General features: G+C 37.8%; 1 protein-coding gene across 11 annotated transcripts in view; it reads right to left on the bottom strand.

The window, feature by feature from the left end:
* Slc25a14 (solute carrier family 25 member 14) overlaps positions 1–12,273 on the bottom strand; it is a 38,188-nt gene that overhangs the window by 21,240 nt on the left and 4,675 nt on the right. For 9 of the 11 annotated variants that reach the window (XR_010061260.1, XR_005498077.2, XR_005498078.2 and 6 more), the window contains 5 exons: positions 11,614–11,707; positions 9,717–9,864; positions 6,809–6,903; positions 4,640–4,725; positions 695–790 (listed from right to left, as the gene is read on the bottom strand). Coding sequence is in view for 8 of the 11 variants with exons in the window: in XM_006257531.5 (XP_006257593.1) it covers positions 695–790; positions 4,640–4,725; positions 6,809–6,903; positions 9,717–9,864; positions 11,614–11,707 (519 nt within the window). In the remaining 3 variants the exon portion in view is untranslated. Of the gene's footprint in view, positions 1–694; positions 791–4,639; positions 4,726–6,808; positions 6,904–9,716; positions 9,865–11,557; positions 11,708–12,273 lie in introns of those variants that run through there. The other 2 variants (XM_039100124.2, XM_039100125.2) reach the window with 2 other exon arrangements.

Here is a 12,273-nt window from a genome sequence, read left to right as displayed (position 1 = left end):
GCTCGGTGAATTTGAGGCCAGCCTGGTCTATAGAGTGAGGTCTAGAACAGCCAGAATCCATAGTAAGATCCAGTTTCAAAAAGGAAAGTTAGTACAGCAGAAGACATATATAGTAGAGCAGACTTGCCTTCTCAGCACTCAGAAGACAGAGGCAGGAGGATCACAAGTTCAAGAGCAGCCTGGGCTACTTACAAAACCCTGTCTCAAAACAAAACGAAAAATATTGTAATAATACAACAGACAAAATATAAATAAAGATTAAAAGATAATGATAAAATGTTCACAGTGATTATCTCTAAGTGGTGAGGCTATTGGAATTATTCCTCATATTTTTGTAAATTTTATCAATATTTTATCACACATCTTTCACTTTGTAAGGTTAAAAATACTGTTATATTCTTTGAACATACACAATACAAAGACCATTGGACAAATATTAATGTGGTTAATCCAAAACTGACAAAACTATATTGAAACAATAAATTCACTGAAATTTAAGAAAACAAAATGGCTATGTCAAATTTTACATGCAACCCTACATCATATGCATCGAAATAGGAAGTACTGGGCAGTTTTGGTCCTTTCATGGGTAGCATGAGCTTCTTGCCTTGCTTGGAGTTTTAAGTCACCATTTCACAGCCTACTATAAGACTCAAATGTAGAGTGTAATGTAACACCAGTAACAGGTACTCACTCTCCACAGACCCCTGGTGCCTTCCTGCTGGTATATATCTATGAAGCTGCCAATCATGCTCCCTTGGAACAAGCTTCCTTGAGCCTGCATTCGAATCTAAAACAAAGAGGGAACATTTTATTTTGACAGAGAAAACGAAAATAAGATAGTTCACTCCTTTAAAATTAAGAAAAATGGTTTTTGGATTGTTTTTAAAACTGTTATTACAGTGAAATTAATGAATTAAATTGTACACCAATATAACAATTTGTGACAAAGTACCTCTATAAAGATTTTCATTGGACCTCATATTTCCCATACTAAATCAATAATTTCTGGAGTTGGACAATAATAAGTATTCAGTGAACTATAACTAGTTTGAACCAGGCATGGTTGCACACGCCTTTCTTTGATCCTAGCACTCAGGAGGCAGATGTAGATGGATCTCTGTGAGTTCAAGGCCAGCCTGATCTACAGAGTGAGTTCCAGGGCCATCACAGCTACATAGTGAGAGCCTGTTTGAAAAGAGAAACATACATATTAGCCAGGCAGTGGTGGTGCACACGTTTACTTCCAGCACTCTCGGGACAGAGGCAGGCATTTTCAGAGAGTTTGAAGCCAGCCTGGACCACAGAGCAAGTTCCAGGACAACCAAAGCTGTTTTACAGAGAAACTGTCTCAGAAAACCAAAAAAAAAAAAAAAGAAAGAAAGAAAGAAAACAAAAACAAATGTACATATGTAATTAGTTTAGTAAAAAATCAGGGGCAATTCAAATGCCAAAAAACTAATAGCAACAACATATTGGTTACATAAATAATGACACATTCATTTAACAGAATACAGTGGAGTCATAACATTTCCCCTTAAAATATACATAGGCTTTAGAAACTGTTAAAATTGATTGCTAAACAGAAAAGTGCAAGCAGTATATATAATTCTTAACAAAACATGAGAAATTTTAAAAAGCTACAAACATAGTGAGAAAACTACATAAGCGTACATACCCAAATATTAACAAAGGTTTGCCTATGAATGGGAGTCTACAGTCTACTCTTCTGAGTTTAATCTCTAGAACCCACGGTTTAAAGAGAACCGATTTCAAAAGGCTTTCCCTGACCTCTACCATGTACATACATGTGCCCCCTCAAAATGATGATGATGATGGTGGTGGTGGTGGTGGTGGTGGTGATGGTGGTGGTGGTGGTGGTGGTGGTGGTGGTGGTGATGATGATGATGATTTTAATTTGGGGGCCAGAGAAATGGCTCAGTGACTTAGAGAACTGGCTGTTATTTCCGAGGACCAGGGTTCATTTCTCAACACCAGCATGGCAGCTCACGACTCTCAACTCCAACCCCAGGGGACCCAATGCCCTCCTCAGGCTCTATGGGCAGCAGGCACATGTGGTACACATGCACACATGCAGGCGAAACACACATACACAAAAAGTATTTAAAATTTTAGTTTTTAAAAGAATGATAATTTAACTTTTTCGGTTCCTTGAGATCTTTATTCCTTAGGGGAAGGGTCTGCCCCACACACCTCTTTCATCTCTTGGGCACATGCACAGACACACATGGATATGCATAAATAAATAATCAAAATTTAAAACATTTTGTGAATTAAAATAAATGTCAAAGTTAGAACAGCAAGGCTGGAAGCCCCGAGACCCAACTAAGAGGAAAAATAGGAATCTAAAACCCTGAGGAACTAAGAAGCGGGAGTGCTGGTCTGAGCAGAACAGGCTCCCTGAAGCTGGAGTTTCATTCAGCTGTAAGCTGCCTAATGTGCGTGCTGGGAATTAAACTTGGATGCCTTGCAAGAACAGTATGTGCTCTTAACCACTGAGCCATTTCTCCAGCCTCCACATAAATTTTTTTAAATAATACTTTAAGTTAATTTAAGTTAAAAAAATCCATACATGTGTATAGTGTATATTGGTCATATCCTCTTCCTACTACTTCCCCTCAGCTCCCTCTGGGATCCATCAACATATCTCTCTCCTAATTTCACAGGTTCTTACATTTTTATTTTGTTTTAAATTAATGACCCACTGAGTCAACTTAGTGCCTCCCATGTGCTCAGGTTGATTGCTCACGTGATTGATCAATCACGAATTGAAAAATATTTGCAAAAAATTGTAATGAACATATGTAGACTTTTTTCCTTGTCATAGTTTCTGAAATATAGCAAGTATTCATATATGTTTACATTAAACATAAGTAATCTAAAAAGGATTAAAACTATATAAGGAAATATACCCAGAGTGTGCATAAATAGTGTTTGGGTCTACGGAAGGGACTTGAACATCCAAGGATTTTTGATACTTAGCAGCACAAAGTCCTGAAGCAAAACCCCTATAGATTCTAAGGGATAAGGATTTTTTTATGCCTGATAATCTCTGCAGTTAACTGCTAAGTCTCTTAAACTTGCTTTGAATTATCCTCGATCCTGATTTGTACTTTCTCTTATTATAAATAATTCACTTGAATTTTTTCTCCTAACTCATGACTGGAGATCAGGCTCAGCAATAAAGCATGCTTGGTGGTCTTCTAGAGGACCCAGGTCTGATTCCAGCACCTATTGGGTATCGCACAACAGTCTGTGACTTCAGTTCTAAGGACTCCCTCTCCTGCATGCACATGGCACAAAGGCATACATATAGGTGAAACCCAACACGTAAAATACTTTTTAAACTTGAGATTCAGAGTTGTAAACAGCTGTATTCCCAGTAAGACAGGAGGACCAGAAATTCAAAGTCATTGCTCGCTACTTAGTGAGCTCAAAGCTACAATGGGCTACATAAGATTCTGTCTCAGAAAAACAAATATCCTAATTTGTGGTTCCCTCACATTTTAATCATACATTTAGGCTTTATTAATAAAGTAGGAAATTTTTCCATTAGTCAGATAAAGCTTAAGGCTGGCATTAAAATAAATGTTTCATTCTGTGATTGATAAAACACTAAGGAAGTCCAGTTACACTCTTATCAAATCAGCACAAGTCAAAGCTCATCCTTAATAAAAATTTGAATAAGGAAAGACAGGAACAATATAACTATAAGGTAAAGCAGTTATGAAAAGAAATTCCTGTAAACATCTCTACCTTAATCTATTCCTTTGATGTCCCAGGTTATGCAATAAGTCAACACAGCATCTGAAGGCTTTGAACAGATAAGGGATATGCCTTTGTTTTGTAAAATGGGAAGACTATTGGAAACATATTCACTATCACACCACTTGAAGGCCAAGAATAAAGATAAACTACAAAGGCTTTGTATGTGTTCAAATAGGGATGGCCCTCATAAGACTCATGTGTTTGAATGCTGTGGCCCACAGGGAATGGCACTATTAGGACCTCATTGGAGTAGGTGTGGCCTTGTTGGAGGAGGAAGTATATCACTGTGGAGGTTGGCTTTGAGAGACCCAATGTAGCACTCAAGTCTCCTCCTGCTGCCTGTGGACCAAGACATAGACTCTCAGCTTCTCCTCTAGCACACTATCTGTCTGAACACTGCCATGCTTCCTACCATGATGGTAATGGATCAAATCTCTGAAACTGTAAGTCAGCCTCAATGAAATGTTGTCCTTTGTAAGAGTTGCATTGGTCATGGTGTCTCTTCACAGCGATGAAACCGTAAGACCTAGCCTTGAACCTAACCTATAGGATTATAAATCCTAGGCTTAAAACCAATGGATTAATACACATCACATTAAACAATTTTTGTACATCTATCATGAAGCATATAATGTTAGACAAGGTTACATATATTATCTCTAATTCTTAGCAACTTTATGCTATAAACACTGCATTATCTTCATTTCAAAACAAGGAATGAATGAGACACCACATAGTTAAGAGATTTGCCCAAGATTTTAGAACTAACAATAGACAATACAAGAATTTCAACTAGAATCTGAGTTAAAGCTTTCGGCCTTTCAACTTCCGTGGCAGGCGTGTCTCTTACCTTTAGAACATCAGTGGGGTTGGCAATAGTAGATGAAATCACTCCTGACACTACTCCACAGATCATATTAATTAGGAGAGTCTCATCTGTAAAGATATAAAAGGAATAAAGGAAGGTTCATTTTACTAAGTACTGATTTCTGGAGTACCTGAGATACTGCATGAAGAGCATCCTTTCTGGAGAGATGACTTAAAAATGAACTTCAAGATTTATCAAAGTAAGGTCTCTCAAATAATTATGAACCATCCCAAATCAAGACAAAATGTATACAAATTATATAAGCCATTATTTCCATAAAACATTATTTTGAAGATAAAATACATCCTATTCTTCTACATAACTGTCAGTAAACTACATAAATTAGAATATGGCATTTCCATTTCAACCACCTCAAACATATTAATACATCTGATTTTTGTCTTTTAAATTCTTTTAAAATTATAATTTAAACACAACATTTCTCCCTTCCCTTTCTTCCCTCTAAACTCCCCCACAAATCCTTCCCCACTCTCCTTCAAATTCATGGTCTCTTTTCACATATTGTTATTACATGCATATATGGATCTATATATATATACATATCCCTAAATATAACATTTACCCAAATAACATTACTTGTTTTCAGGGCTGACCATTTGGCACTAGACAACCAATTGCTATGCTCTTCCCTGGGGCAGACCACCTCCCTTTCCCCCACCTTTCTGTAGTTGCCTATGGTTCTTAGTGTAGAGTTGAAGCTTTATGGGCTTTTCCATGCCTAGTTTGGCATATCATCTGATAACATCCTGTTCAATTTTTAAGTCTTTTAATTTAAAGACTTAATAACCAGATGTTAAAAATATGGTCTCGTGTATAACAAAGTTATCTAAATATTAACATTGAGTGGCTTTCTAAATCTCCCAGCCTCCATTTATGTACAGAAGGCTTCTATAGTCAAATATGAAAAAGCAGTAGTATAATCCCTGGCATTGGGGGATGAATAGAGAGATGTAGACACGCTAGGCCAGCACTCTGCTACCTAGTAATACCCTCAGGTCCAGAAGAATTTAGAAGTAAATTCCCCCAACTACGAATGAGAAGAGAGAAACAACAGAACATATTGCTCTACAGAGAAAATCCAATCTTCACCACTTCTTCTCCTCAGAAGAATCTATAAATAGAAAATTAGTAAATCAATGTGAGCAATCCAGGAAAGGAAAATATTTTCAGGAGAGATGAAAGCAAATCCTTGAGGAGTCCCACAGAAGAGGCTCCAGAAAATACTGATCTAGAATAATGAAGTGCTTCAAGAAATACTGCTAACAGGAAGTCTGTTCAGCTTTCCCAAGCACCCAGTAAACCCAGGCCTCTGATAAAATAGCCATCACGTAAATATCAGGCTGAAGTGGAGAAACATAAAACAACTCTGCATATGGGTAAGGCGGCCATAGGTGTATCAGAATCCAGACTAGAACAAACTAAAATTTTTCTACCTACCCAAAGCTTACCAAAATTGACACCTAGAAAGTGCCTTTAAGTCCTCTAACTGATGAAGAGTGCATTCATTCTCAAGGACATGGCTGATCTAGGCTTCTTCAAGAATGACAATAACTTTTTTCTTTTTGTTTTTTAAAAGAATTATTAGTTTATCCAGGCAATAGTGGTATATGCATTTTGTTCCATTGCTTGAGAGGCAGAGGCCGGCTATGAGTTTGAGGCTAGCCTCATCTATAGAGCAAGTTCCAGGACAGCCAGGGTTATACAGAGAAACCCTTCTTGAAAATCAAAACAACAAACAAAACAACAACAAAAATATGAATTATTATTTTGGGGAGGATATATTGGCACATGTATAAAGGTCAGGGGTCAACTTTGTGGAATGTGTTCATTCCTTCCACCTTTGTATAGGCTCTAATTGAGTAGTCACACATACATGAAATTTACCCATTAAGTCATCTTGCCAGCCTAGAAGCTTTGGAGTTGATAGGAAAAGACAGATGTGAAGAGCAGGAGCCTCTGACTGGTGTATCCCACTGTAGGGATTTAGCCCAAGTCAATGCAAGCTCACCTTTATCCATGCAGTAAGTATCTTTCATTGACTGCCAGCAGAAGATGGTAAACATTGCACACTAAGCATGATTTCAACAATCCCTTTGAGGATAACCTCAAAAGAAAGTTGAGCATACTGACCTTCCAAACGTTCTACAAATAATCGCTTCAAGCTTTGATAAATACCAATTTTGATGGTGCCATATGATGCCTGTCTTAGTAAAGCAGGGGCAATTCTGCCCAAAAAAGAGAGAAAAATAAAGAAAAGTTAATATTACTTAACACACACATTTGTAGATTTTACAATTTTTAAACCTGTATATTTCCAAGCAGTAACAAGCATTTTTTCAATAGCCGTCAAAAAACTGCCAAAGAAAACTCGCATCCCAGATCATAAAACAAATGTCAACAAAGTAAAAGAACTGAAATTATGCAGAATGTATAGTGGAAGCAAATCAGAAACTGACAAGAAGGATGCTCAGAAACACTTAGAAATCAAACAAACAACATATGGGTTAGAGAAAGCTGAAAAACACATTTAATGTATAGACCTGAGTAAAATTTCACGTATATCCTATAAAATATGTGGGATGGTAACAACTAAAGTAAAAGATGCTATGAACATGAGAGAGCAAACAGATACATGAGAGTGGGTGAAGGAAGGAAGAGGAGGAAATTATGTAATTATAATTTTAAATTTAAAAATATCAGAAACAATAAAAAAAAAACCATGGGATGCAGGCAGGCTTAGCAATACAGGTCTGCAATCCCAGATGCTATTTGCAGGCTAAGGCAGGAGAATGAGGAGTTCCTGGCCTGTTTGAACTAGGGTAAGTAAAAGGCCTGCCTGAACAGCTTCCTGTGACTCTCTCTTACTATAAAAAGTAAACTAAGAAGACTAGATAGCTCACTGATAAGAGTACTTGCACACCATGTGTTAGGCCCTGTGTTCACTCGCCAATAATGGGGGGGGGGAATGGGGTGGGGGATATGCAGCCAAAGCATATCTGAGAATAAATAGTCAAATGCTTACAACTACAAGAGTAAACTCCCCAGAGGCCAACCTCTAGAACTGTGAAAAATTAATTCCTGCTATTTATAAGCCTCCAAGTATATGGTATTTGTTACAGTAGCCCAAACTAACAGCACTAAAAATTTTACAAAATAAAATTGAATTTACAGTTTTTAAGTTTCCAGATTTTATTTACTTTCATTTTATATATAAGGGTGCTTTGCCTACTAGTATGCCTGTGGACCCATGTATGCAGTGCCCATGCAGGTCATAAGATCTACTAGGAACTGGAGTTACAGACAGCTGTGTGTCGCCATGTTGGTGCTAGGAATCAAACTCTGATCCTCTAAAGAACAGACAGTGCTCTCACCTACTGAGTCATCACTCTAGGCCCATGGAATTCATTAGAAACCCTTGGTCCTGCCAAGGTTGGACCCCCAGTGTAGGGGAATATTAGGGGATGGGGGGTAGGATGGGGGGTGGATAGGGAGGGGAACATCTTTATAGAAGAAGGGGAGGAGGAAGGGATATGGGGAGGAATTCCCAGCCCAAAAAAGTTTACTGAAGAACATCACAAAACTGTTGAAGAATTAACATTAACTTTAACAAAACAATATGTCCAAAAATAAAAGAAGGAATGTTTCCCAAATCACTTTAGCTAATTATCTTGACAGCAGAACCAGACAAAAATAGTACGAATAAAAACCACAGACCCAGGGCTGGAGAGAAGGCTCAGAGGTTAAGAGCACTGTCTGATCTTCCAGAGAACCTGAGTTCAATTCCTAGCACCCATATGGTGACTCACAACCATCTATAATAGGATCTGATGCCTTCTTCTGGCACGAATGCACACATGTGAATGGTGAGCTCATACATTAAAAAATATATAAATAAAAAACTTTAAAAAGGAATATTAAAAAAACACACACCCATATTGCTCATGAACTTAGATGTAAAAATCCTTTGGAAAAGATGAACAAATTGAATGTAACTGAATGTAGCAATAATAAAAAAAAGTCAGACACTGTTATGCATACCATATAGATTTTTTTAAAAGATCAGCCTTTATTTCCTAACAATTGTAGATACATCTTTAACCCAATGAAAAAGGAAGCAATAACACCAAGATCTCAACCTACTTAAATTCTGCTCATAAATGAAGATGTTCTCACTCGTGCCTCCTTTGAGATTCCTCCAAATTGCAGAACTATACTTTAGGAGATATAAATAGAACTAAAGCAACAGCTCAAATGGTTAGGACTGAGGAAGGAAAAAAAGAAACAGATGACTAAATATGCATATTTCTGACTCTATTACTTGTATCAGAAAAAGAAAATCTTGAGATTATCTATGCTAATGAAAGAACAAGGTAAAAGAGATGACCCAGGAATCACTCACTTCTGCATGAGGGTCTGGCTTTGGTTGTTTTTTTTTTTTTTCTCCAAGAAAATTATATTCTAAATAAGCCCAACATAGGCTACTGATAATTTTTATTTGGATTCTCTGAGCAATACTATACTGGTAGCCTAGACTTAGGCTGGCCTAAGGAACTGCAGCAGGTGAAAGACAAGCTGAACACTAAATCATAAACTGATGGCTAACCAAAGAGTGAGGGAAAGGATGGTTCTCCCTTTCTTTTATCCTTCGCTACTATTTAAGCTGCCAGAATGTTTCTTTCATATAAGAAATCTTACAGTATGCTAGCATTTGCCAAATCAGGAAAATTCTCACAAGAATATATACAGCTAATTGGTGCTGCTTTTACAGCAGCCATCAAAGAGTGTCAGGAAGCCAGGAACAAAAGCTTATGCTGCAATGATATTACCCATTTTTACATGTATTATGTACAGCTAGGTTAACACAAAACCCAAAGCTCAAGCCTCACAAGCAGATGAAATGTACAAAAGCCAATGAACAAGTTGAAATGGCGAACGTGAAGGGTGTAAACTATCATGCAGGTGAAAGCTGTGGTTTCCTTAAAAGAAAAACGATAACAAAACATTCTGTTCACGGTATAAAGAAAGAAGCCGGTCTTACCCCGAATACAGGGCCAAGATGCCTTCTTCTCTATAGATTCGGAACAAGGCGTGAAACATCCCTCTATATTTTATTTCTTTGAAACGGACATCGATACTCTGACCTTGGACTTGCAGCCGTGTTTTAGTAAGATCCACAGGGAAAGTGCCTATGAAGGAACACACTCCTAAGTATTTTCAAATAACTGTTAGGTTATGATTAAATATAAGGCTCATGAAAATACTGGAAACATAGGATGGTCATCTGCATAACACCTGGATATCTACTCGACCATCACTGCCAGAGGACAAAGGCTATAAATAAAATGTACTGGCCTTTCTAGGAAGTATAACTTGATACACAATGTGCCTGACACTGTGACATAGAAAACACTTGAAGACAATGATATGCTATCAATGCAAAGGGATTTAAACGTCTTTCACTCTGTCTCTAACACCAATGTCAGTGGCATTTATTACTCTTTTCCTCCCATCCTCTACCACCTCAAGTCCCCCTACCTCCTCGCCTCACATCATCACAAGCATAAGAAAGCATTAGATGTTCTTACATGCCATTACAATTGTGTGTGTGTGTGTGTGTGTGTGTGTGTGTGTTTACAAATTCCTAACATTATGAAAGAAAATGGTAAAGTCTCAAGTGGGTCTATTCCCCATGGTGCCTTGAATGATTGAAGACTAATACCAGCAGAGTATTTAGGCCATTCTTTTTTTAATTGTGCTTTATTGAATTATTTGTGTGCATGTACGCATGTGGGTATCTGTGGAGGTGAGAAGACAATCTACAGAAGTCATTTCTGTCCTTTAGCCACATGGTTCCCATGGATCAAACTCAGGTCTATGAAGCTTGGCAGCATGCATCCACTTTACCTGCTGGGCCATCTTGTCTTCCCTAGCAGGATTCTTCAGTAAAGCTCCCTTTTCTTATATCAGCACATAAAAGTGGTATTTGCATGAACAAAATGGGATTTAAGAAAGATTTAAAGATCTAAAAACTAATAAGCTCTTTATGTATATAGTTCAAACCTTTGTGATCTGGATTGTATAAGACCAGAGTATATAACAAGAAAATCAAGGGCTGGAGAGATGGCTCAGTGATTAAGAGCACTGACTGCTCTTCCAGAGGTCCTGAGTTCAAATCCCAGCAACCACGTGGTGGCTTACAACCATCTGTTATGAGACCTGTTGCCCTCTTCTGGTGTGTCTGGAGACAGCTACAGTGTACTTATAGATAAAAAATAAATAAATCTTTACAAAAAATAAAATCAACAGGCTGGGAATTGGTGGTACATGCCTTTAATCCCAGGACTCAGGAGGCAGTGGCAATTGGATCTCTATGAGGTCAAGGCCAGCCTGTCCTGTAACAGTGAGTTACAGGACAGCCAGGGCTACACAGAGAGACCCTGTTTTGGAAAACCAAAAGGAAAAAAAGTCAAAACACAGCGCTGGATTGTAGACACTGAGGAATCATTTAGGAAATAGAATCTGGAAAATGAAGTGACAATCTAATGATCTTGTTTGCTTCTAAAATAGAAGAGAGGTTTGCAAAAAAGAAGCCTTGATAAGAAGAAATTATAACCTTAGCATAAATGAAAGACCATTAGCACAGAATACACAGAAACCACTATCGTATATAGTCCCTTTATGATCATGCATATTTATTTGACTTGAAAAATTAACAAACCACTAAGTTATCAAAAAAAAGTTCAAAATTTGACTTAACTTCATTCCCCACATCATCTAGAACCTTCCAAGAAATATTACTTGATAGTCATGCAACAATAATTTTTAAAACAAAAATGACAATATTTTCCCCCACTGGTTTTCTCCAAAAACAATCAGTACCATTCATGATGCTCTGTGGCATGAAACTCAGATTTGTCACTCTTCTCAATTCTTACCGAACTCGGCAACAATAGAGGCAAGGCCGCCATACACAAAAGGTTTCCAGTTCAGACCAGACATCTCATGGCTTAAAGCGGAACTTTTCTGATGCTAAAAATAAACATGAATCAGAACAGGGCACAAGAACGAGGAGAGCATTTGTTAATACTTGATTATATGATTTAAATAAATAAAACTGGCAAATCAAACAAATGTAGAGGAAAAAATTAAAAGCCACCCCATGGAATGAGACAACATGGAGAGTCCTGTTTCATGTGCTGGATGATCATGAGTTTGTTCTTTAATGTCACTCTGTAGGGTAGGCGTACAATCACTCAAAAAGGCAACATGTGTCCTTCATTCTCTCTAATTTTACACTCTTTCCCACCCAAAGAAGCTTCAGCCCATCCAGCACACCCATCTCTGACATTCAACTAGACAATCACAAGTCAAGGAAACCAGAACTCAAGTTACATAGGCTGAGGCATCTTATAAAAGCAGTTCATGGTACTCAGTTAGCTTGATTCAGGCACAAAGCACAAACTCCCAACACGACCCCTTAATGTTCTCAGTCTTCTCAGCTCTCCTCTGAAATTTAGCATCTCAGTTCTAAGAACTGAGCTAGCTACCACACTGCTACTCAGTGAGACCCAGGCTGAGCTAAACAGCAATTCCCC

The sequence above is a fragment of the Rattus norvegicus genome, chromosome X (genome assembly GCF_036323735.1).
Source record: "Rattus norvegicus strain BN/NHsdMcwi chromosome X, GRCr8, whole genome shotgun sequence".
Lineage (NCBI taxonomy): Eukaryota > Metazoa > Chordata > Mammalia > Rodentia > Muridae > Rattus > Rattus norvegicus.
This window is presented reverse-complemented; position numbering and strand designations above follow the sequence as displayed.